This window comes from Arvicanthis niloticus, chromosome 2, assembly GCF_011762505.2.
Source record: "Arvicanthis niloticus isolate mArvNil1 chromosome 2, mArvNil1.pat.X, whole genome shotgun sequence".
NCBI lineage: Eukaryota > Metazoa > Chordata > Mammalia > Rodentia > Muridae > Arvicanthis > Arvicanthis niloticus.
Window position 1 is genome coordinate 93,653,435 of NC_047659.1, and position 25,238 is coordinate 93,678,672.

Consider the following 25,238-nt stretch of genomic DNA (forward strand, 5'->3'; position numbering starts at 1 on the left):
AACTGAATGTATTGGGAAAGATAAGGGTTTTGGCGTTCATTCATTAATTCTTTCAGTTGTCTTCTTTTATGTTTGTATCTGAGAGCTAAGAGAGAGGTCAACAAGGCATAAAAATATAAATCCTGGGGTCTGGAGAGATGGTTCAGGGGTAGAACACTAGCTGCTGCTCTTTCAGGGTATGGGGATTGAGGTCTTTGTACCCACATGGCGACTCCGTGTAACTCCAGTTCCAAGGCATGTCTGCAATGCCCTCTTCTGGCCTCTGCAGGCACTGCATGCAAGTGGTGCACAGACAAACATTCAGGCAGAACACTTATTATACACATTATACATAGCCTGGGACTTTTTTTTTTTTAAGTTTTTTTTTTTCTCAACTTCAATAATCTTACATAGCATATTTAAAAACTAAGGGTCAAAGAGAATGTGGCACACAGCCAGTTAATGTTAAAACTGGAACATGTTTGCTCTCCGGCTAATGTGGACCCAGAGGTCACACAAACTGTGAAAACTGAAAAAGAAAGGAAGGGGCCCAGACCCCCAAAAGCAAAAGATGGATGCCGAGGAAGCCCATCATATCTGTTTTGAGTGGAAGGTTGGCACCTTGAAGAGGAAAAGCATTCAAGAAAGTTGATGCTGTGAAGAAATAGCCACCCCGTGCTGTCGCCATGACAACAATTTCTGGGCATGTCTGACATCTCTTCAGAACCTTGGGATTTTTGGCCATTTATTTTTTTGCATTAGTATGTTGTGTCTCTTATTCTGTTACATCAACAAAGTGGAGCTGGGCATGTGATATAACCCAACCCACCTCCTGGGTAGTTCTGCTGGTTTTGTGGGGGCTCCAGTGAGGCCTGGAGCCAGTCTGTAAACTCAGTGGCTGCCAGGAGGGGAGCATTACAGGGAACAGTCAGACTCTTTGAGGTGTTCCTCCTTAAAACATGTCTCAGAGGAAACCTTTGACATGGGGATATCCTGGGTCTCAGGACTCTCAGCTATGGACCGGTAGTGGGGACTCAAGAGTCCCCCTTCTTCAGAACCCCACTCCAGCATGGGGTCTTCTGAACTCTGGTTGAAGAAAGCCTTCAGTCTATGAGGTTGTATCCTTTGGGCCACGGCCATGACCAGGCCAAGCAGAATACACAGCAGTCCTGTGGATGAAGGTGGCATGCATCTTGCTTAGTTTAGTAAGTCCTCCCAAGATCACCTAAGAGCACCAAAAGAACTCTAAGGGAGGTCTGGGCCACTGCCTTAGAGTAACTGGAATTCATAGGGATGACTTAATGTCCTAGGGGTCTATATTGCAAACGTGAATCTATTGTCCTGAATTTTAATACTCCAAACTGAGAGAGAGGAAGAAGAAAGAGAAGAAGACAGACTGGAAATAGGGACAGGTGGAAATGGAAGGAGACACGAAGACAACGTGGGGGAGCAGAGAGAGCTCGGCAGGAGAGTGAAACAGTAAGACAGGTTGGTTTAGGGCATTTGAGGTAGTGTGAAGTGAGGACATGCATGGCCTCTGGGAAGAGACATGAGAGTGTGGTCAGGGGACGCAGGAGGGAGCACACAACAGGAGGAGCTGGAGGACGTGCATACAGAGAGTTAGGGGACAATGGATGTGACAGGGAAGTGAGCACAATGAGGAGAGGAAATGGCACTGGAGAGAGAAAGCTGACAGAGAGGGAGTTAAGGATAGGGCTCTTAAAAAGCCACTGGCATCTTCACCTCTAGAAGCAGACCCCCATCCCACTGACGTGATAGTTCCTCCATCATGAGCCCTCATTTTTAGGGAAGGGTCTCACCTGTGCCTAACGTGAGCCAGAAAGCAGGTCCGTGGTGAGTGTCCAGCACAGCAGTGCCCAAGTGCAAGGGACAGGGCGATATGAGTGACGTGGTCACGGAGAAGAAGAGCAGTGCCAACAGCTGGAAGAGGCCAGTGGCTAGCAGCATGTGGCCACCATAAACCAGCACTGGCATAGACAACATCACATTGGCCAGCAGCCAGAAGAGGAATGCCACCCTAGAGAGCCAAGACACAATGACGGTTGGCCCAGGTACCTCTACCTGCTAGAGAGGATTGCAGGGCCCAGGTAGACGGTGTCCCCAATATGTGAAGGAGAAATCTTGCCTGTGGGCTTCCCAACAGAGAACTAAGGTTACTAATGGCAGCTCCTCCTACTCAGGATTTTCCCTTGAGTGAAAACCAGGTGGCTAAAAAAATCCGTTTCTGAGTGTGTAAGCCAGTAGGGTCTGTCTCATCCCGTGTCCATGCTCACCATAGCATAGCTGAGGCATAGTGCCCTGCCAGGCGGTATTGGTTATACAGGCCACATGGGCTTTGAGGGGTGAACTTCTCAGCCAGGTATAGCACCGGGTCTGGAAGGCCCTTCTCCAGGGCCTTTGTGTACTCCTCTGCATAGTTCTTGCCCAGGCGCCACGTGAACTCCTCGTTGTAGTTGATGGTTTCATTCAGCTGCTGCACTGGGGTCCCTGAGGAACAGGGCAGCTGTGCTTAGTAGGAACCCAAGGAATGCATTGGGCCATTCACCTTGGTTAGGGGTTCATTTGCACTAGGCAGAAGGTCAAGCGCTGGCAGCTGATAGTGAAGACAGCTCTGAATTTCCTTTCCTGCCATTCCCTCAACTCCCACAACTCCTCCAAGCTTCAGTGCTAATCACACAATAGTTCTGTGCCCCACACGAAACACATCAGTGCATCTCAGAGACACAGAGCAGAGCCTTCCCTCCCTTACAAGTCAGAACCTCACCTGTGAGGGTGATGTTGACTCCTCCAAGGCCAATCTGCAGCCCCACATCCACGATGACCCACTTGGGACTGAAGGCTTTGTATGTTGTGTTGGTGTTGACTTGTCCCACAGACCACTCAGAACTGAAGTTCACAGCTGGGATTGGGGAGTTGCAACTCAGGAAGGTCTGGGCATTACTGGGTTAGTCAGAAGGAGAACTACAGGGCTCCATGTCTGAACTTGTTGTAATTGCACACCCATTCACTAGCCCATGTCTGACGCCTACTAAGTCTGTCAGTCACTATTGTGGGATGAAGCAAAGGGTCAGGATCTAAAATTTTCCATGTTCATACTCTGCTTACCCCCTTCCAAGTCCATTTAGGGACAGCCACTCACAAATCTGGGTAAGGAAACAGTAACATAAAACCATGATGGGCAAACACAGACAACATCAATAAAAAAAAAAAAAAAAAGTCTGGTTTTTTCCTAATCACTGAAGCCAAAGAAGGAACTCCCCTGGCAGAGTCTTCCAGATTCATTATGACCCAAATAAAACGTTAGAAAGATTTCGAAGATGCATCCTGTAGAATTTCCCTGGCTCACACCTCTCAGGGTAAGGGTGACAGTAAGGGAGGGGCTAAAACCAAGGCTAGAGAGGTGTGCGGGCTGGATCACACCCTGAATCAGTGGCCACTACAGAGAAGCAAAAAGAAGAGAGGCAGGCCACAAAGAGAAGACAAGACAGAGGCAGCTGCCTCTGTGGCATTTGGCACTCACCCAGAATCACAGCCCCGATGAATAAGCTGGTCACCACTCGTAGCAGCCAGAACAGCCTCTGAGTCAGAGTGGGTGGGTTTAGTGAGCATAGCCCTTCTTCCAAGCTTGCCCTTCCTCTTTCTATGATGGGGAGGGGCAGGGGTTCTACAACTCAGCCTATTTGGCCAGTTACAATCAGTGTCTGACACAAAATCACGCTCAATCTGTTGGTTGGCTGAGGGGAAACTCCACCCTAGGGATGTACAGGGTTGTGACTGGCAGTCCTTCCCTGGGTCTGCTTTTATCTAGACAGAGTCTGTACCCCTCACTCTTAAAGACAAAGTCTCTCTGGGGCTGGAGTCTTCAGGGCTGAGGTTTGTTTCTTACCGTCCTCCCACGGATGCCAGGCAGGATGATGATGAAGGTGACCAGTGCAGTCAGGAAGATGGTGATAATAACAGCCAAAGTAGTGTCCATTGGAAAGGTTGGCTTGGGGCCAGTGTAGAAGGGCAGTGTGTGTCCAAGAACAGCCATTTTGGTGGGGGTACGCAGAGGTGTTGACGCTGCAAGGAGAGGCTTTCATTGAGAGCCCTCTGTGTACCAAACACTACCATGGGGCTAGGAACGCATCAAAGGATAAACCACCCCAGGTCTGTCGTCTCTGAAGCCTGTTTTGTTGGTGCCTTCATTCTTCACCGCCTTTCCTGCCTCTCCGTTGCCTTTCAGCCATGTGTCCCCCATCCTTGGCTGTGACAGAGTTAGGTCTTGGCAGTCAGTCTCTGCTGTCCTTTGCTGCCTTCCTAACCAACCGCTCAACACTCTAACTGAGCTCCATTGCTACCCTTGGGGCTTTTCTGTTTCTTCTGGGGATATCTGAAGCAAAAGAACTCTCTTTTATTTCCCCCAGGCTGTAGCACAGGCAGATCACAGAACATAAAAACAACTGTATTTACTATCAAACAAAGCCATAAGGGTAGGAGATGGTACAGATTATGAAAGGGTTGCCTTTCTTTTTCAGTCTCCAAACAACAGGAGCCAAAAGGCTGCTAAGTGTACAGTTTAACTACACCAACAAGGGGCTGGTCCATTGACCCAGCACTGCCCAGCTCCTCAAGCACCCTGCCTATGGACTGGTGATTCCAGAAAAACCTGAATAAGCGCCCTCCATCACACAGTGCTGGGATCAGACTTTCTACTATTCCCCGCATCATCAACATAGCCCTTTCTTCCATTCACATCCCCACGCCGTATTTCAGCTCAGACACTGGCTTCTCTACCTGTTGCTTCATGGATCTCAGAGCTCCGTTGACTCTTGTCTGTCCCTTTATTCAGAGGATGTTAGTAAAATGATACCTGGCCATTTCATCAGTGTCTGGACAACATTAATTGCAAGACACCTTATTATCTCACAGGTCATGAAGAAAGTACTGCCGATTAAACCAGAACAACCATTGATGGTCAGAGGCACCCCAACTTCAGAGATATCAAAATCAGAGGTGAAAGATCACCACCCATTAATCACAGATGTCGAAACCAGGACCCAGTGTCCCAGTGACCCACAGATGCAGTTCCTATAACTCTTCTAGGTGTAATCTGTACTGGGGCTTGGGGGACTCAGGGGACCAGGATTTTCTCTGAGCAGGAGGAGTCCCTAAGCGGGAAGGTAACGCAGCAGCTTTGGACTCACACAGCCCCAGAGGGCTTGAGTTCTGCTCCTGTCTTTTGGAATGTCTCCTGTATTGAGTTTTACTGAAGAACAGAGATAATAATTACTTCAGAGGGTCTTTATGAAATGAAATTGGGTGTGGAAAGTGCAAAGAACACTATTGGAAACAAACAGTGCCATGCTATCAGGCAAAGAGGCAGGGAGACTGACAGCCTAGCTTTTAATCCTGCCTTTTGGGCAAGTTGTACAACCACAGCCTCTGTTTTTAATGTGAAAGTTTTGCTTTCTTCTTAAGTGTTAGACTCTTCCATCCCAGAGAAATACCCATCTTGTCTCCAGCTCCACAGATGCTCCTGGGCTCTTCCCACCACTGCCTTCTCTATAACTACCACACTGGCAGTCAACCCTAATATTCTTGCAGCATTCTGTTCACCACTGGACCATTTCCCCAAGGATAAATCCAAGTTTCTCCAAACTCAAATCACACACAGAGAGAGAGAGAGAGAGAGAGAGAGAGAGAGAGAGAGAGAGAGAGAAACTTTTTTGATCTCCTCCATACTCTCGATGTCCGGTCCAACTCTCCTTTTCCCAGCCAGGGCTTTTGTCAGCCTAGTGTTGGTGTTTCCACACCTTTACTCATCCCTTGTCTCCTTGGCCATCGTAACCTAACTTTGCCGAGTCCTTGTCTTTAGCATCACCTCACTAAATAACCTGAAGGAAAATTCTTACTTAAAAAAAAACTTTTATATTTGTTGTACTTGACACTGCAGAACACACTGCCTTTCTTGACACTTGCTCTCTGCTTCCACAGCGCCATGTTTCCTGAGTGTCCTACCACGGCCACCCTGTGTAGGCTCCTCCTTCTTCCTCTCTACTAAACATCTGTGTGGCTCAGGATTCCATCTTGATTCTCTTCCTTTGACGTCATCAAGGTTTCCCCAGATAGCCAGGCGTGGTGCACATTACAGGTGCGCCCCTGTAATCCCATCACCGAAGAGGTGGAGCAAGAGGACTGAGATTTCCAGGCTAGCCTGAGCTATATGCTAAGACCCTCTCTCAAAACCCAAAACAAAATAATACTTAGGTAATCTCATCTGTTCCCATGGCTTAGATATAGTTCTCAGATGTCGCCCTGCGCTCCAAACTCAAACTGACCGACCGCCTCGCAGCCCTTCCCACTTGGACGTTCCTTTGATGCCTCAAATTTAGCAGGTTCCAAATGGGATTCCCTGCTACTCGGCCTTTAGTCTATTTTCTTTGCTTTTCAACCTGATCACCACCATTAATCAAAGATGTCGAGACCAGGACCATCTTACACACACCCCACACCCATGTATTTTGTGAACGTATCCATCGGTTGCCTTCTCTATTGCCTCCTCCTACTTTAGCCCCATTCTCTCCTCTTGCCTCGTGCAAGAATAATTTTTCTAATTACTCTTCTGTCTCTTCTCTGCCCTAGGTAAAATACTTATTTTGTTACTATCACACAGAAAACGCTTTGTGAGCAAAGATGCTTTTCTCCCCTCTCCATGACTGAAATGCTTTTTCGAGCTTCTTGCCTTTGTATGGGCTATATCTTCTATCTGGAATGGTCTAGCCTTGGCAAACCCCCTTTTCTCACTTCAAGTCTCAGCGCATTTTACCTTCTGTGTGAAGTTACCTCCAATGCCATCGGGCCAGTGGGCAGGTTTCCTACTCTACCATTCCAAGTGTGTTTGATGCATATCTCCATAATCACAATCATTACTGCATGCCATCCCTTTGAACATTTATCTCCCTTTTAGACAGAGTCTCCTGGAGGGCAGAGATTTAATCTTCCCATCTTTGTATCATCTGCATGTAGCATATTCTAATCAAACTCTGGAACAGATTAATGAATATAAATGAGTTTTCTGCAGGTCTTTCTTTCTGAGTCTTCACACAAGAGGGAGCTATGCCCCTCATTACTTTTGCTATACTTCTATTTCCATTAGCAGAGCACTGCCAATTCAAGGCTAAAAGCTGCCCAAGAAGGGATCAGATGAACCTGACCTACATTTTGTAATCTCAAAGAACTGTCTAGAAAGCCTCTTCTAATAGCTAGAGTCTCTAAGAAATGTAAACGCACAAACTTAAACGTTTATATTTAGTTGAACATGAAACATACTCTTAAGCTTAGCTGAAAGTGTATAGCTAAAGATCTGTTACTTTGAGGGACTAGAAAGATGGCTTGGAAGTTAATTAACAGCACTTGTTCTTGCAGAGGACCTGGGTTCAATTCCCAACAACCATGTGGTGGCTGGCAACCATCTGTAATGCCAGTTCCAGGGGACCTAATGCTCCCTTCTGGCCTCTGCAGGAACCAGGCATGTACTTGGTACACTGGCATACATGCCTGCAAAACACTCATACACATAATTTTTTAATTAGAAATAAACTTGTGTGCATGTGTGTGTGTATGTGTGTCTGCATGTGTGTATATGTGCATGTGTGTGTATGTGTGTCTGCATGTGTGTGTCTGCATGTGTGTGCATATGTGTGTGTGTGCATGTGTGTGCATGTGCATGTGTGTGTGCATGTGTGTGTGTGCATGTGTGTGTGCATGTGTGTGTGTGTGCATGTGTGTGTGTGTGTGTGCGCGCGCGCGGGCGTGCGCATGTGTGTACCTTCCATGACATCTACATGGAAGTGAAAGGACATCTTTGTAGGATTGATTCTCCTTCTCATCTTTAGGCTTGAACCCAGGTTGTCAGGTGTGGGCATCAGTGCCTTCGCTGGGTGAGCTGTCCTGCTGGCCTAGTGACATTTATTATAAAACATAAGGGTTTTTTGTTATAGTGAATTTTTATTTGTAACACCCAAACTGAAAACATTATATTTCTAAGGAAGTATATATAGGAAGAAAGGCTATACAATGTGAAATGCCTTAGGTCTTAGTTTGGATAGGGGTATGGTGATACATTCTTTAATCCCAGCACTTGGGAAGCAAAAGCAAGCAGATCTTTTTGAGGTGGAGGCCAGCCTGATCTACACAACAAGTTGCAGGCAATCCAAGGCAAGAAGAAGAAGAAGAAGGAGAAGGAGGAGGAGGAGGGGGAGGGGGAGGGGGAGGGGGAGGGGGAGGGGGAGGGGGAGGAGGGGGAGGGGAGGAGGGGAGGGAGAGGAGAGGAAGAAAGAAGACATGAATTAAGATAAAGCATAGCTTGTTCATAGAAAGAACTCATTTAAGCAGTGAAGTGGCTCAGAGGGTGAAGGTGCTCGCTGCCAAGACTGAAAATGTGAGTTTGATCCTTAGAAGCCACATGGCGGATGGAGTGAAATGATTTCTAACAGTTGTCTTCTGACATGCATACTCATGCCATGGGATGCATTCATGCATGTGCGCTCAAACACACACACACATACACACACCAAGTAAGTGTGAAAAGTGAAAGAAGAACACATATTATATACTATTATATGTTATATGTGAATCCCAACAATGGATATTTGCAGCATATGCATCTTGGTCAGGATCACGTATTCTTAGTATCCCTGTGCTTATATTAATGAGAGGTTATAAAAGTTTTGTGAGCATGGCTCATCTCTATTAACATGATTCCTCAAAGAAACACTAACAAAAGGCTTTTCTGTATCTCAAGTACAGAAAGGACATTGTTAACTTATTTGTGAGTCTCCAAACTATTAAGGCTGATTAGAGCAAGTGATGGGTGCAGAATACAATTTGCCTTGCTTGGTCCCTTAGTCTCGTGCTCTCGTCCACTCTTTCATTTCACAACTTAGATATTCCTTACTCTATACTGCCTGGCTCAGTAAAGCTGAATTTCACCACTGGTCCTAATTTGGTTTCATTATTATGCTAACAGGGCTTCAGACTGAAAATAAGAAGCTGTAGAAACTCTGCTTTGCCAACAAAGCCCGAGTTTCTCTTGGGACTGTCTTTCTCTTTCAGGCTTGACAAGTGAAGTCTAATTGCAGAATCGGGTCTAATCTAGCAAAATCTCACATCAATATTAACTTTATCCCCTGGTCCCTTAGCTCACTACTGTGACTGGGATACACATGCATTTTTATATGATGGACATAAGCAGATGTAGGACAATCAGACACACACCAACAACCTTAAAAGCACAGCCAGGCGAAAGGAGAACCCTCATTTTGTCGTGCCCAATAACACGGACACCTGTAGTTTTCACAGGAGCCCCTGCGATGAGTTGGGCGCTTTCTTACTGAGGAAGGCCAATTCCTTCACTTAGGGGTTCTATTTTCTCACTTGACTTGGAAGGCAGCCTTTAAGTACTTACAGCTTTCCTCAGTGTTCAGTAGTATTTCAGACTTATTTACCTAGTCCGTACTTATCACAAGATGAAATGAATTTCCAGTGTTTATAGGACGAGTGGGGTTAACAGTCTTGAAGAAGTTCCGATCCAGAACATCTCTCTCTCTCTCTCTCTCTCTCTCTCTCTCTCTCTCTCTCTCTCTCTCTCTCTCTCAGCTTGACAAGATTTTCTTCCTAAGGCCTTCTTCTGCCCCCCCCGCCCCCACCAGAACCTGCAAAGTAAGGACTACTCACTTTCTATAAAAGCACTTTAGGTGACATGTCTAATATTGTCAAGCACTCTGGTGGGTGATACATGACTACCGGAATGTGACAGTTTATTTCTCTTATTGAAGTAAAGCCCATTAAAAGTTTACAGCCCTAGCTGGCTAAAGGAAGTCTTTTTCAGGAACGCCTAACCTAGTCCTCCTTAAGGAAGTTAGAGGTGTGTGTGTGCGGGGGGGGGGGGGGGGTGTGTGGGGGGGGGGGGGGATTTTCCAGTGATGTGTGGTAATGAACTCGGGGATAGGAAACTGAGCAATCCAACCAATCCAGACTCTAGTTAAGAGAAATAAAGATTCAGTGTCGACAAATCTTGTGACTTTTATAGCCTTAAGAAGTTCGCCTTGTTTAATTTCTTGTCAACTTTTTTCCTTCCCAAATCCCCCCCTTGATCTGAATTGGTCTGTGTAGACTCAAGAAGTGCGCCCCTGGAGGTCAGTACCGGAGCAGCACTTCAAGGTCTGATCTCACAGACTGTACCCACCCAATCCAAGGTTCCCTACCTTCCTCTCTTTCAGATACAGTGCGTGTGGCACCTGGCGCTGCTTTGGGAACTCACAACGCTCCTTGTTGTGGGGATAGGGCAGGAACCGGGTCCAGACGTAGTCGTCCTGTCACCAAAACCATGCACTTTGTTCAGTTAGAGTCCCTTCCAATTCCCCATTCTTCTAACTCAATTGCGGACCAAGTTGTGACCCCACAAACCCAGCCTGGTGTCTTCTCCGCCTTCCATTCCAAGTCATTTTCAACTTTCTCGGCCCTGGCACTCCGCCCTCGGACGAGGGACAGACTGGCGTGCTAGGACAGAGCTCCAGCACGTGTGCCCTCTGCATCCACCCCTAAGACCCCCTACTCCTACCCATGCCAGCTCCCCTGGCAGCTGTAACACAAAGGAGGCTCGCAGAACCGTGAGACCTGGGAGGTTCCGCCAGGAACCCTGGTTACCTAGACTTACAGGTTTGGGGGACAAGTGGATACCTTGCTTTGGCGCCAGGTCTGATCTGTGGGTGAATGTTGGGTACTTTCTTTGTTTTAGAGCCCTGTGTGTGGGGAGGATTTGGGAACAGCTCTCCTGCCCCGCACCCTGATTATCTTCCACCCTCTTCCTCAGCCCCCAAGAGTTGGAACTTGGGGAGGGAGACTTGCCCTTCCCGCCTCCCAAACGGCTAATGTGGCTGAACCTTCGGCACCCAGGAGCCCTGCATCCTACACGGTCTCACCTTTCATGCTCCGGTCCCCTTTCATGCTGGTCCCCTCGTTAGCTTCTATCCCGCCCTACTGTGCCCCGCCCCAGAGCTGGGACACGCTGTCTGCTCTTCACCCCCGAGCCCCGCCCGCCCGACTTAGAGCCGGAGAAGCTGCCAGAACCGAGCGGGCTACTGCGAACCCGGAGACAGCCGGGAGCCTATCCTCAGTCTTAGGCTGGGGCGACCAGAAGCTAAGGTCAGAACCCTGAACATTTCTCCTGGCCCACGAAAGGGAGTGTTTCGAGGGAGAGGGTTCTAGGGGTGGGAACAGCGGGGGTCGGGGAGGAAAGGGTACGGTGGGCTTCCTTTTCTGCGGACCGGGAATTGTACCTCCAATCTTTCCCTGAGGCTAAACGGAACCTTGCTAAGGCCTGAGCTCAGCACACCAACTTTGAAAAACCAGGATCCTCTGGTCCTGAGAAAGTTGAGTGACCTAGTTTGTTTGGGCCTAGAGGGTTTCTTGGCACCAGCACACCATGCCAAGACTTTGTTGGTCTTCAGTATACAGTTATTCCCTGGGTCTTCAGGTTGGGATCTCTGTGGCTTTAACTTGTCTTCCTCTCCTTCCCACCTCAGGGCCAACAAAATCACAATTCTAAGACTCTGGTTTGGAAAAATGGCCATGTGGGCAAGAAACAGACAGGCTTGTACTCTCCCAGATCTGCCGCTGCCTGGGGCTTCGTTGCCCTGGAGTTGTGCCTTCATTTCCAGATTGTTTGGGAAGTTACCACACCCAAGTGGCTATGTAAACTGTTAAGGGCTACCTACCCACAGAGAGGTTATTAGCATGGCCACTCTCCTTTTGAGTTTGTCCCCACAGTCTGGCCTTAAAGCCTACAGGCTGTTAGGGATGGAGTGATGTATCTACATTTGGAGTTCAGGCTCCTGGAGACTTGATTGGAAGGGGAAGGAGGTCAAACTATTTGGATCAGGGAAACACAACGATGGCCCCACCACTCTACCACCCCTGACACACCAGCTTCAGCCCCACCCCCAGAGCCCAGCTCCTCACAAGCAACCAAAGGCCACACTCCAGAGAACCTCTAGATACATGGACTCCTGAGTTGGGGGCTGGACAGTCTGGGTTTCTGCACTTGTTTAGTAGGAGATGGGGGTGGGACGGGAGGTGAGGTCACCTGCTGGGTTCCCACCTTCAACTAGATAGCAGGAGCCCTGGCTGAAGTTGGGGCTTTCTCTGAGTACGTGACTTTCACCACCCCACCTCCAATCTTCAGGTTGTCCTTAAGACATCTTCAGTGACATTTTGCCAGAGGAGTACTGGCTTGAGTGCCCTGCTGCCTCTGTTTACCTGTGGTCCCACATGACTTGTTAGCCTCTGGAAGGCAGGGCCGAACAGGGGCAGCTGGTATGGTACTCCTCTTGAGTTTCCTCGAAGGAGCCAAGATTCAACCTCTGTCCAATTTGCATTACACCTGTCAGTCTTCTTGGCTTGAATTCAATCTCAGACTCCAACCATGCTTCGGAGTGAACAGTTCAGGCATGCTCTCCACCTTAGCTAGGAGAGGGTGATAAGGGTTGGATCCGTTAATGGTTTACCTCAGATCTCACAGAGGATGTACAGCAGACCTGAGCCCTCAGCTGAGTTCCTCAGCTTCCTCTTCCCAAGCTGGGCTCCTGCAATGGAACAGCCTCTGTGAGCAGCTGGGCCAAAGCAAGGGTGTTCAAGCACTCAGAAACTAACGTTCACAAGGGCAGGGTTGGCTTTGTCCTGTTCTTCACTGGCTCTAGAGCCGAGGTCAGTTCTGTACACGCATGTGTTGGTCAGTTATTCATTGAATGAACTAGAGGCCTTCTGAGAGAGTGAGTCTTTTGCTTTTTGCTCCCCAAGCCCAACTACCCAGCCTTGATTCTTAGTGGCCCCGCCTTATCATGATTGTCTCGAATACCTGGGCTCATCCTTCCATCCTCTGTCGCTCTAGGTCTCTGTTTTGAAGTATTCCAACATTTAGTCCCCCATTACCGTTTTCATCATGGGGTTCCACTTAACTCTGGCCTGGATTCTCCTGGTTGGGACACTGGCTTCTTCGGGTGAGTACAGACTAAAGAAGAAGCTGCATAGGGTCAGAGGAACCAAGGTCCTCTGGTCTTTTCCAAAGAGGTGTCAATCATTTCTGCATCCTCCAGCAGATATAATACCCTGTATATGCCAGGTGCTTGTTTCTAGATGTTGAGTAAATGGGTAGACAATAGAATGAAAATGGTTTCTAGTGTGGGTCTCTTTCTCTCCTCCGTCTTCTATCCTGTTTTATGAGGTAAGTTCTCCTGACTTAAAATAGGAAAGACCGAGTAGACACCAAGGACAATAAAGCTTCTTGGAGTAAAACTGGACCCAAAGCTTAGAAGGACTGACCAGTGTTTTTAAAATAAAATGATCTTGGAACAGGGGATATACTTTGGTGGTACAGCATTTGCCAACACATATGAGGCCCTCATGTGTTCATCCTCAACGTTGGGGGAAAAAAAGCACAAAATAAAATAATAGCATCAGAACACAATATAACCGCAGCAGTTCCCGCTTTGGAAGTCTGAGAGCTTTAGAGTACGGCCGTTTGCTGTAGCGCAAGGCTCTGAAGAGGAAAGTGGATGCACAACATCACAGGTTAGGTTCAGTAGAGCAAGCTGCTATCCAGGTGTGGTGGCTTTCCCAGCACTTTGGAGGTAGAGGCAAGAGGATCAATAATTTAAGGTCATCCTCCAGTACATGAGTTCAAGGTCAGTCTGGACTACTTAAGACTGACTCAGAACAAGCAAACAACGGCAAGCTTTGGAAGCCTTTTGCATCTTGGGAGATGATAAATGAAGATAACCCTCCTGGCTGTCGATGGAGAGAGTGATACAGACCCTACACTTCTTCCTTGCCATAACCGCTCACATTTCAGTTCTTTCCAGTACTTTCTCTTCCCGGAGCTTCATTTTCTCTCCCAGTTTGTGCCTCTTATCCCCAGGATATACTCTCTCCAAAGTACTGCCCTAGGCCTGCTGCAGTTCATCTTATTTTGGAGATCTTGTGTGTGTGTGTGTGTGTGTGTGTGTGTGTGTGTGTGTCCTACTATCCTAGATCCTAGGCCAGGTGAAGTCATTTTCCTTCCTGATGAGTGTCTGTCTGTGCACCTTCATGTGTCAGTGACAGCACACATCACCCACAGCCTGAAAACCCTGTCTTTGGTCTAAGGACATTCAGAACAATGGGGCCCCTCTTGCTTTCTTCAGTTCTCCCAGGTGAGTAGAAAAGAAGTCTAGTTGCTTTTGGGGGGAGTGTGTTTGGCTGGTCACCTGATATACTGACCAAGAGGATTCTAGACCCTGCCTTCTTGTTTTGCTTCCTCAATAACCCCTTCGCCTCCCTCAACAGCTGAGTGTTCCCTGGTGGGCTGTAAGTTTTTAAACAGGAATTAGGGTTGGAGAGAAGGCCCAGCAGTTAAGAATGCTGGCTGTCCAGAGGACCTGGATTCAGTTCCCAGTATTGACATGGCAGTTTATAACTGTCCATAATGCTGGGCGGTGGTGGCGCACGCCTTTAATCCCAGCACTTGGGAGGCAGAGGCAGGTGGATTTCTGAGTTCAAGGCCAGCCTGGTCTACAGAGTGAGTTCCAGGACAGCCAGGGCTACACAGAGAAACCCTGTCTCGAACCCCCCCCCCAAAAAAAATAACTGTCCATAACTCCAGCTCCAATGGGTCAGTAGCCCTCTTCTGGACCTGTGGACATCAGACATGCATGTGGTACTTCGACACACATGCATGCAAAACACCCATACACATAAAATAAATAAACCTTAAGGAAAAGAAAAAGAACAGGAATGAGTGACAAGATGTTCCAAAGGAGGAGGGATCCTGTCATTCACAGGATCAGTCCTTGGTCTCACCCAAGAAACTGGCAAAAAGACCAGAGTAGAGTAGCAGTAACACACCCTTGCCTTGGGGCTCTGCTTAGTGGGAAAGAGCTAAGCCTTCTTCATATGGCCCCTGACCAGTGATGGATGGGTCACAGAATGACTTGTCCTTCCCTGTTATAGGGTGTGGCTGGCTCTTGTTCCAATAGGTAGGTGTCTGAGGGCTGAGGATGATGTTTGTCCTGCTGTGTCTCCCAAGGACTTGAGATGTGAGGGGACTCCAAGCTTCCGCATTGTCTTCTGGATTGCCAGTTTTCCCTCCTGAGGCCGTTTGTCAGCAGGCGCTGCACGATGATGCACCATGCTCCACTTTAGAAGTCTTCCTCACTGTGTGCCTTGAAGAGCAGACTTGAGTTTAGAAAATACTTTGCCCTTATTTCTCCCTCTTATTGGAATCATAGGACCTGTTCTCTTGTAGCCTGCTTGGTCTCCCCTGCATGCACTTGCCCAGTTACCTCCTTCCTTTCATCTTCACACAGGAGCTCAGAACCCCATTTCTTGGGAGGTGCAGCGATTTGATGGATGGTATAACAACCTCATGGAGCACAGATGGGGCAGCAAAGGTAGGTGAAGGCACAGTCCAAGGGCCAGGGTGGTGCTCACCAGTGGAGAGTCAGGGCTGTCAAGTATCACAAGAGGCTATCTCAAGTATCACCAAAGGCTGCCAATATCTAGGGAACAGAAGAGGTCAAGAATGTTCTTGAGGTACAGAGATTGCTAAGTGGTTAAGAGTACGGTGCTGCTCTAACAGAAGACCTGAGTTCATATTCCTGCATCTATTCCTAACAACTCAAATTACCTGTAAGTCAAGGTTTAGGGGTTCTGATGCCTCTGGTCTCTGTAGGCACATACACTTACATTCACAGACAGACAGACCGACAGACAGACAGAGTCACAATTGAAATTCATCCTTGTCTTTACCTCTCCTATGCCAGGCTCTCGGCTACAGCGTCTCGTTCCAGCCAGCTATGCAGATGGTGTCTACCAGCCCTTGAAAGAACCCTACTTGCCTAACCCCCGAAAGCTCAGCAATACGGTCATGAGAGGTCCTGCAGGGCAGCCATCTCTTCGGAACCGTACAGTCTTGGGTGTCTTCTTTGGTGAGAGCTGTAGGGGGATGGTTCTGATGTTTTGATCGGGAATCTGTGTTTACTCACATGCAACTGGGCAGGTGAGGAGCAAAAGCAATAGAGACAACACTGCACGCTACAGCGAACCTCAGCCCCTGGAGGAACATAGCCAGTGGGGGTCAGCTGGACACCTCAGTGCCTAAGGAGTCAGGGGATGAGAAAGGATACTATGGAGGATCAAAGGTGGAGGTGAGAGATGGAAGAGGAAGCCATTAACAGGATAAGAATAAAGCAGATGGGGGCGGGGTAGAACTGTCCCTAGGACACTGCTGCTCCTAGAACATACAGAGAGAAGGGTTCTAGCTGCCACAGAGAGGGCACTATGGGGGTGTTGGGGTGTCATAAGGTCAGTGACAAGGGGTCGCTGCAAAGATGATGGCTCCTACTGGCTATGTTGGGTGTCCATGCTAGCTCCCATGTGACTTGCTGCTAGGCTGCAGGCCTTCGGGGAGGCTCCTGGCTGCATGTTGGAGCTAGTGCCCACAACCCTGCCTACTGAGGCGTCACCGCTGAACACCTCCCAGTTACCAAGGAGAATGCCAAACTAACAATGACAACATCTTAGAGCAGGTGTAGGCACAGGCAGGCCAAGAGAGACAGAATCAGGAGGGAATGTGGAGGTCAGGGCTTGGACTTGCCCATAATAGGAGATGACTGTCTGAAGCTTGGAGTAGAGGGTAGGGATGGTGGGGACTCCATACCTGAGCATGGCCGACGGCTGGCCCAGCAAACCCTTCTGCATTATGGGCAGGCTACCATGTGCTCTCAGACCTGGTGAGTGTGGAAACACCAGGCTGCCCCGCAGAGTTCCTCAACATTTACATCCCGCGTGGGGACCCAGTGTTCGACCCTCACAAGCGCGGGAACGTGGTGCTGCCCTTTCAGAGGAGCCGCTGGGACCCCACGACTGGACAGAGCCCCAGCAACCCCCGGGACCTGGTGAGGCCAGGCAGCCAAAGGCAGGAGGGCAGAGAGCTGGGAGGGGAATCTAAGGCCTGATCCTCTGGAGGCCTGAGGTCTAGCTGGGAAGGAAGGTTGAGCAGGATGAGGCTCTAGCCTACCAGCAGGCACCTGCCTGGTCCTCCTGACCCTGCTCATCTGCACCTCTCTGCAGAGCAACCAGGTGACCGGCTGGCTAGATGGCAGCGCCATCTATGGCTCCTCTCATTCCTGGAGCGACACTCTGAGGAGCTTCTCTGGAGGACAGCTGGCTTCTGGGCCCGACCCCAATTTCCCGCGGAACTCCCAGAACTCTCTGCTCATGTGGATGGCACCGGATCCCGCCACCGGGCAGGGCGGACCACAGGGGCTGTATGGTGAGACTGTGGGGCCCTGGCAGGAGGGGTAGGGTTGGAGGCACCAGGCTGCTTGGGGACCGGTACTGGAGGAGAGGGTCTGCCTGTGGGTCTGCGTTTCCCTGGCTCAAGCTGTTGTCCATCTCCTGTCCTGCTTCCCCACATGGATGCAGCCTTCGGGGCCCAGCGCGGGAACAGGGAGCCCTTTCTGCAGGCACTGGGCTTGTTGTGGTTTCGCTACCACAACCTGTGTGCCAGGAAGCTGGAGCAGGAGCACCCGGACTGGGGGGATGAGGAACTGTTCCAGCATGCTCGAAAGAGGGTCATTGCCACCTACCAGGTGAGTCCTGCCGCCTACCTGTTGTCTACCTGTGTTTAGGAGCCAGAGAGACTCTGCTCCCCCAACAAAACTTCCCAGGTCCTGGACAACACCCCTTTCTGGGAAGGCCCTTCTTCAGGGAGAGCTAGTGTCTAGGAAAAACTACTATACAAGGTAGTAAAGCAAAACTCTGTTTATGTCAGATAATTTTGGAGTTGATCATTACTTAACATCTCTCCTCAGTAAATTCTATGAAGAGCCTAGCACTTGATGCTGTTGTTTTAAAGGCTTTTTCTCCCATAATCAGCCTTTGCTGGTCCACATGTCTACTTGAAAGCCTTCCCTGGGCCCCTTCCTCAGGGCCCAGTCCTACACACGTGTCTTTTTACCTCTTGATCCTCAGAATATTGCGATGTATGAGTGGCTTCCCAGCTTCCTGAAGCAAACTCCTCCAGAGTATCCAGGTGAGGGGTGGGGTGGGGAGGAGGGCTCAGAAATTGTGAAGTGTCTTTTAGTATGGATTTAAAGCCTCAAAGTGTCCATTTCTCCTCTTACCTCAGGATACCATCCATTTCTGGACCCCAGCATCTCCCCAGAGTTCGTGGTGGCATCTGAGCAGTTCCTCTCTACCATGGTGCCCCCTGGGGTCTACATGAGGTAGGAGAGGAAGCTCACTCATTTGTATCTTGGACCCATTATTGATAAACTCTGCCTTCAGGAGCCCTCGGGACAGGATCATATCAGTTCGATGTTTCTAGCAGCTAGTTTCTAGAGAAAATGGTGAAAATGGAGGGGGATGGGTGGTCTGTTTTTAAATAGACGATTCATTGTGCATGGTGCTGGTTGTCTGTAGTCCACGATCATGTGATTTGCTTATATGTGTCTGGTCAATGGCTTTTCAGACAGTTCTGGCCGGCCCAGAACTTGTCAAGATCCTCCTACCTTAACCTCCCATGTAGCATGATTACATAAGTACACATGACTGATCAAAAGAAAAAAGTTTATGGTCGTTAAAATATGTATATGTGTATGTAGCTGGGTGGCTCACACTTTTATTTTGTTTTGTTTTTGTTTTTGTTGAAACAGGGTTTCTCAGTATAACCAGGTCAGACTGTCCTGGATTCCTTTTGTTGACCAGACTGCCCTTAAACTCACAGATATCCACCTGCATCTGCCTCCAGAGTGCTGGGATGAAAGGCATGTGCCACCATGGAAGGTTGTGGTTCAGGTCTTTAATCTCAGCACTCAGAAGGCAGAGGCAGGCAGATCTCTGAGTTCAAGGCCAGGCTTGTCCATAGAGTGAGTTCTAGGACAGCCAGGGCTAAAGAAAACCCATCTCAAATAAAAAACAAAACAAAACAAAACAAAAAACAAACAAAAAAAAACAATCCACAAAACCAAACAACAACAAACAAAAAACCCAACCTATCAAACAAATAAAAACAGTGTGTGTGTGTGTGTGTGTGTGTGTGTGTGTGTGTGTGTGTGTGTTTGCTTATAGCAGCTCATGTCCTTAAAGTCAGTTCACCTGCTTGGGAGGCTGATGTATGAGAATTAGCTTGAGCTCAAAAGGCCAGTGTAGGCAAAATGGAAAACTTAATCTTAAAAAAAAAAAGTAGTGCGTGTTTAAAGTCTCTAATCCCAGCAGGCAAGAGATGAAGTCAAGAGAACAGGAGTTCAAGGTTATTCTCTACTACACAGAGAATTCAAGGCCAGTCTGGGTTACTTGAGACCCTCTCTCAAATAGAGATTACACATACATATAAGAATTATATAGATGATATATACATAATAAAAGTGTGTATACGTGTGTAATCTACATAAGTAACCTATTATATGTCAGTCAACCTATTTATATAATCAACTTCAGATTTTAATTATCTGAAAAGGTTCCTTCTGTACTGAAATTGTAGATATTTTGGGCCATTTTTCCTGAAATAATAAATTCTAGTGACTATTTAGATAGCATTTATGTTGTATCAAGTATTATAAGAGTATGGGTTGGGGAGATAGCTCAGTCAGTAAAGTACTTGCCACTCAAGCACAAGGACTTTAGTTCCAGGGTTCAATCTTTAACATCCTATAAGAAGACAGATATGGTGGTTCAGGCTTGTAATTCCAGTGCTGAGATAGTAGAGGCAGGTAGATCCCTTGGTCTGGCTGATTTGTCAGCCCAGCCTAATCCTCCCAGGTCCCAATGAAAGACCCCTAAAACAAACAAGCAAACAAATCAAGGTGGAGAACTGTCAAGGACTGACACCTGAGCATAACTTTTGGACTCCACATGTGCCTGCACCCATATCACACGTGTGTGTGTGTGTGTGTGTGTGTGTGTGTGTGTGTGTGTGTGTAAACATACAAAAACTTGGATATCACTGTATGAGCTAATGTGCTTAGATTATAGACAAATATGCCATTTTACATAAAAGATCTATGTATCCATGGATTTGCTATTGGTGAGGATCTTAGAACCAGTTTCCAGTGGCCACCAAAGAACCCCTGTGTATAAGACCGATTTTCTTCTGTGTGTGTTCTTATCCATGTGGAGACAGTGTGGACAGAATTTTTTTAATGGCTAAATTTTCAGATGTGTGGTCAGATGGGAGCTAGGAACCTTCCAAAAGCCAAATTGTTCAGTAACTACCAAGGTCTTGATTGCACAGCAGACAAGGACCCCTGGCTGAAGTCTTGCAAACCAAAGCTGATGCCTGGCTTTAGGACCCCGTGGTCTCAGTAACCATTCTTGCTCCTTGCATTTTAGGAATGCCAGTTGCCATTTCCAGGGGGTTCCCAATCGTACCTCAAGTGTCTCTGGAGCTCTCCGGGTCTGCAACAGCTACTGGAGTCGAGAGGTCAGAGTTGGAGATAAATATTGAACTGATAAATGCACGTGTTGTATATGTTGCATGTGTATGTGTCGAGTGTGTGAAGGAGGTGGACACTAGGGCTGAAGTAGCCAGCTTGGATGGGCTAGTATGAAGGGACCAGCCTGGGGACATGGTCAAAAGCCAATCGCCTATCCTCACCCAGGGCCTAAATATGAGAGACAGAAGGGAAGGGGGACTATGTGATCATGTGTACTTCCACATTTACTGTGCCTCCTAGGTGTCTCCTTTGACAACTCTGGGCCTCTGGAGGCTTTGGAGCATCAAGCTATGCCATCCCACCTAGACAACTGCTCGATTGATGATGGGGTATATATACCCCTAGCTTGGGTCTCTCTTCTAGTAAAAGGAGAACAGCAAGTTCACACAGTTCTTATGACTTCTGCAGGACCACACAACTGGTCAATGGGAGAGCAAAACTGAGCATCCAGATGCTTTAGTGTCCTCGACAATCATATGGTCAAATCTCCTAGGAGCGAATAAAAGTTTAAAACCTTCCCTGTGCTCCAACACATCCGCTTTGGGTAGGAATATCATTTACCATCAGTGCAGAATTGGCCTGAAGTTGAGAAATGCTCACCAGGAGCTAAGAACACGGCAGGCTCAGGATGTGGCAGATGTGGCATAGGGAGCCAGGCACCCAAACTCTGGTTCCATTAGCCATGTCTGTCTTCTCACTACTCCTTCAGCATCCCAAGCTACAAAGGGCTGAAGACGTGGACGAGCTGCTACTGGGCATGGCCTCCCAGGTTGCTGAGAGAGAGGACCACGTGGTGGTTGAGGATGTGCAAGGTGAGCCTGAGGCTGGCCCTGCAGCTGGGAGGAGATCCAGCTGGACCTGCAGAGGCAGGCAGGGAGGAGCTCTCAGTCCTGAGAGAATTTCTGATCCCCTGATCATGGTTCCTTCTCCATGGCTCAGATATTTCTGGGATTGGTTAGAATGGTCTGGGCTGAAGGCTGCATTGATGGCCCTCAACTCCCTCCAACCCTTTAGTATTTCTTTTTCAGATTTCTGGCCTGGGCCACTGAAGTTTTCCCGTACAGACTACCTGGCCAGTTGCCTGCAGAGGGGCCGGGATCTAGGCCTGCCATCTTACACCAAAGCCAGGGAGGCCCTGGGTCTGTCTCCCATTTCCCACTGGCAGGACATCAACCCTGCACTCTCGAGGAGCAATGGCACTGTGAGGAAGGGTCAGAACCCAGAGAGCTGGGGGGAGGGGCCTGGGCACACTGCCCAAACAGGGAAGATGGACAGTAAAACATGGGTACCAGAGACTGACTTGGTGAGAGGACAAAACTCACGCAGGTCATGTTTTCCAATCCTGTACACCAAGCTAAGAGATTCCAAGTCCAGCAGGATTTGCCTTTTGACTCTGAAGGCCCCAGTCCAGTAAATATGTATTAACTATCTGTTGCTTGCCACACACTTACTTGATAGTCATTGATTTTGTTAGTCTTAACAATCCTATAGTGGGCATTGTGGATCCTTGACTTAGGAACAAGCTATGTTTCTACGTATTGATATTCTAGCTGCCATTACCTGAAATTGGCTGTTACACTCTGAGCTATCCCCTGTAGGCAGACAGCATTGCCTGCTCACCCACAGACAGAGTTTGATTGTCTTACCACTTTTGCACAGTCACCTTGGCACAGTCATCTTGGCACAGTCACCCAGGCATAGAGGAGTTTGCACAATCGTGTGCCTAGTACATTGTATTTTGCCCTTACTGTAGGGTTGCAGAAAAGGCTCAAAAGGCTTATTATAAGGAAGTGCTGTACCCAGCGTGGCGTCTCATGCCTGTAATTCTAGCATTTGGAGACAAAAGCAGGAGGTTCAAGGCCAGCAAGTTCCAGGCTGGCCCAAGCCTGTCTCAAGAAATACTCTTCTCACCCCTCCCTAAAAGTAATTCATATGATGGTCTCAGGGGGTAGCTCAGAGTGTAACAGCTAACTTAGGGGTAATGGCAGCTAGAATATCAATACATAGAAACATAGCTTGCTCCTAAGTCAAGGACCTACAATACCCACTATAGGATTGTTAAGAGTAACAAAATCAATGTCTGCCAAGCAAGTGTGTGGCAAGCAACAGATAGTCAATACATATTTACTGGACCTTCGGCGTCAAAAGACAAATTCTGCTGAACTTGGAATCTCTTAACTTGGTGTACAAGCTACAAACTTGTAAAATCTACATAAACATAGGAATCATGAGACAAGTCAATAGGAAGTCTTTGGCTTCAGTTAGGTGTCACTGGAATGAATCTGGACAGGCATTTATATACAAGAGCGGGAGTTGTCAAGATGGCATTTGCTGCCAAGCCTGACAACCCAAGTTTGATCCCCTCCAGGCCCCTCACGGTGGAAGGGGTGAACCAATTCCTGAAAGTTATCCTCTGGTCTCTACATGTGCATCACAGTGTGTACACACACGCACTCGCACACGCGCGCACACACACACACACACAGAGTAAATTAAATTAAATTAAAAGCAGAGTAGAGCCGGGCAGTGGTGGCGCACGCCTTTAATCCTAGCACTTGGGAGGCAGAGGCAGACAGATTTCTGAGTTCGAGGCCAGCCTGGTCTACAGAGTGAGTTCCAGAACAGCCAGGGCTACACAGAGGGGAAAAAAAAAAAAAAAAAAAAGGCAGAGTAGAAAACTCTGGTAGTGAGTGAGATATCAGAGACCCTTATCTCTGTCCCAGCACATGGGAGGCATAGGCAAGATTACCTCAGTTCCAGGCTAGCCTGGCGGCAGAGTGAGACTCTGTTACAAAACAAACAACAATGGATAATCAGATTTTTTTTTTTAAACACTCTCACTTGAATACATGGTGATCCCTCTGCCTCACTTTCTCAGTGCTGGGATCACAGATGTGAGCAACTGTGACCACGAATTGCTAGGGATTTAGTTGTTTAAAGTTGTGTTTGTTTGTTTTTAACTTTAAGGATAGAAACCTTTTATATATCATTTCAGGATTCAACCTCTCGCAGTCTGACTTGCTTTTCGGGCTCCACCTCTTCCCATAAACTATGTGGAGGACTGGCCTTTGTTGTTGGGTTTTGTTTTTTTTGTTTTTTTTGTTTTTTCATAGAATAGGAATTGGAATCTGTGGAAAGCTTCCCGTAAATGAGTTAACTTACTCTAAGCACCCAGAGCAATGCCTGGGGTGTAATAAGTACTCTCTAGGAATGAGTTATTATTAAGGTCATTTGTTGTTATTGGCCCAGGGGCTAATGCCTGGGAGCTGTCTCACTGCCCAGGACTGGTTGGTGAGTCCTCTCAAACAAACACCCTCTCTGTTCCAGGTGCTGGAGGCCACAGCTGCCCTCTACAGTCAGGATCTGTCTCGGCTGGAGCTACTTCCAGGGGGGCTTCTGGAGAGCCATGGAGACCCCGGACCCCTTTTCAGCACTATTGTCCTTGATCAGTTTGTCAGGCTACGAGATGGTGACCGCTACTGGTTTGAAAACAGCAGGAATGGGTGAGGCTCGCCTGGGCTGTGTCTTAGAATCTACCACAGCCTGGACCACAGGCCCTCTACTTGGCCCTACACAGTCTTCACAGGTCTCACTCAATTCCAGCCCCTCTGGGTTTCTCAAGTGAGGATTCATCTCTGACAGCTCCCTAGGCTGGCAGGCTCTTACAAACAGCTATGAATCAGGGGTTCTTTCCCCATGAGCTACCTGAGTGTGAGGTCCTAAATCTCTCCTCAACCTTGACAGCTCCCCCACCTCTCCTATGCCCAGATTGTTCTCTAAGGAAGAGATCGCAGAGATCCGAAACACTTCCCTACGGGACATCCTAGTGGCTGTCACCAGGGTGGACCCCAGTGCCCTACAGCCCAGTGTCTTCTTTTGGCTTGCAGGTAAGTTACTAGAGGTAGATGAAGGGACGCTGGCCCAGAGTCTTGTCCTTTCTCAACTGTAGACTTGGTTTGATGTGGTTGGATGACCATTCCAGGTGTGGTGTGAGCTACGGTTCTGCTCTTGAGAAATTTGGGTTGCCATAAAACGGTTTTCCTTTGCACAAGCTTAGTAGATGCTGAATTGGGGTCAGGGCCAACTCCCTTAAAGACTTGGAGGGGATTCTTACATTTAAATGGAACTAGATGGGTCTGTGGGTGGCATTCAGAGGGCCAAATGAGGGTAAACGATATTATATTCCACAGCAGTGCTGAAAAAAGGATGTGGGGAGAGCAAGGTGTGGTCAGAGATTTTGAGGTCATGCTGGGACCTGTTTGCTATCCACATGGGCAAATGCCATTATATTGTTGCAATGTCAGGGGTAAAGAGCCCCATTCTACCTCATCTCCTCTGTTAACACCCTCCTTGGTGACCTTGTGTCAGATTGTGGCATACTACTGAGTGTTCTGACTTCCTCTGCCTCCCCAGGAGACCCCTGTCCACAGCCAAGCCAACTCAGCACCGAGGGCCTGCCAGCCTGTGCCCCCCTCTTCATTCGGGACTATTTCGAGGGGAGTGGATTTGGCTTCGGACTCACCATCGGGACCCTTTGCTGTTTCCCCTTAGGTAGGAGAGTTATGGGTAGGCAAGGTGGAGCTATTGAAAGGTGTAATCTAGGGGGCAGGCTGGGGTTGTTTTATGCATAACAACAAACAAGGCAGAATACTGTCTCTTTGGGTGGTGAGAAAAGCTTTAGGAGAGGGAAAGGTGTCTGCCTGCAGATAGGTGAACTCCAGGGAG

At 48.2% G+C, this 25,238-nt stretch overlaps 2 protein-coding genes across 3 annotated transcripts in view; one reads left to right on the top strand and one right to left on the bottom strand.

Moving 5' to 3' along the window:
* Nucleotides 1-328: 328 nt before the first annotated feature.
* Duoxa1 (dual oxidase maturation factor 1) lies at nt 329-11,043 on the bottom strand. Of its 2 annotated transcripts, none has more exons than XM_034496941.2 (8): nt 10,965-11,043; nt 10,248-10,355; nt 3,887-4,062; nt 3,521-3,578; nt 2,765-2,899; nt 2,274-2,487; nt 1,800-2,017; nt 329-1,148 (listed from the first exon to the last, which is right to left on the bottom strand). In XM_034496941.2, exons 3-8 carry the CDS (start codon nt 4,031-4,033, stop codon nt 895-897), a joined length of 1,026 nt encoding a protein of 341 aa, XP_034352832.1. In that variant the 5' UTR covers nt 4,034-4,062; nt 10,248-10,355; nt 10,965-11,043; the 3' UTR covers nt 329-894. The 2 variants fall into 2 exon arrangements, with proteins under 2 accessions (XP_034352832.1, XP_076785758.1); XM_076929643.1 differs by lacking the exon at nt 10,965-11,043 and adding an exon at nt 10,450-10,544.
* Nucleotides 11,044-11,100: 57 nt separating this feature from the next.
* The window catches only part of Duox1 (dual oxidase 1), a 34,795-nt gene continuing 20,657 nt past the window's right edge, over nt 11,101-25,238 (top strand). The window contains exons 1-15 of the mRNA XM_034494272.2: nt 11,101-11,187; nt 12,932-13,040; nt 15,384-15,467; nt 15,840-16,004; nt 16,786-16,973; nt 17,149-17,350; nt 17,503-17,669; nt 18,052-18,112; nt 18,209-18,305; nt 20,410-20,500; nt 21,223-21,325; nt 21,542-21,714; nt 23,841-24,016; nt 24,282-24,400; nt 24,927-25,064. Of these exons, the coding sequence (XP_034350163.1) occupies nt 12,983-13,040; nt 15,384-15,467; nt 15,840-16,004; nt 16,786-16,973; nt 17,149-17,350; nt 17,503-17,669; nt 18,052-18,112; nt 18,209-18,305; nt 20,410-20,500; nt 21,223-21,325; nt 21,542-21,714; nt 23,841-24,016; nt 24,282-24,400; nt 24,927-25,064 (1,822 nt within the window). The 5' untranslated portion in view covers nt 11,101-11,187; nt 12,932-12,982. The remainder of the gene's footprint in view (nt 11,188-12,931; nt 13,041-15,383; nt 15,468-15,839; nt 16,005-16,785; nt 16,974-17,148; nt 17,351-17,502; nt 17,670-18,051; nt 18,113-18,208; nt 18,306-20,409; nt 20,501-21,222; nt 21,326-21,541; nt 21,715-23,840; nt 24,017-24,281; nt 24,401-24,926; nt 25,065-25,238) is intronic.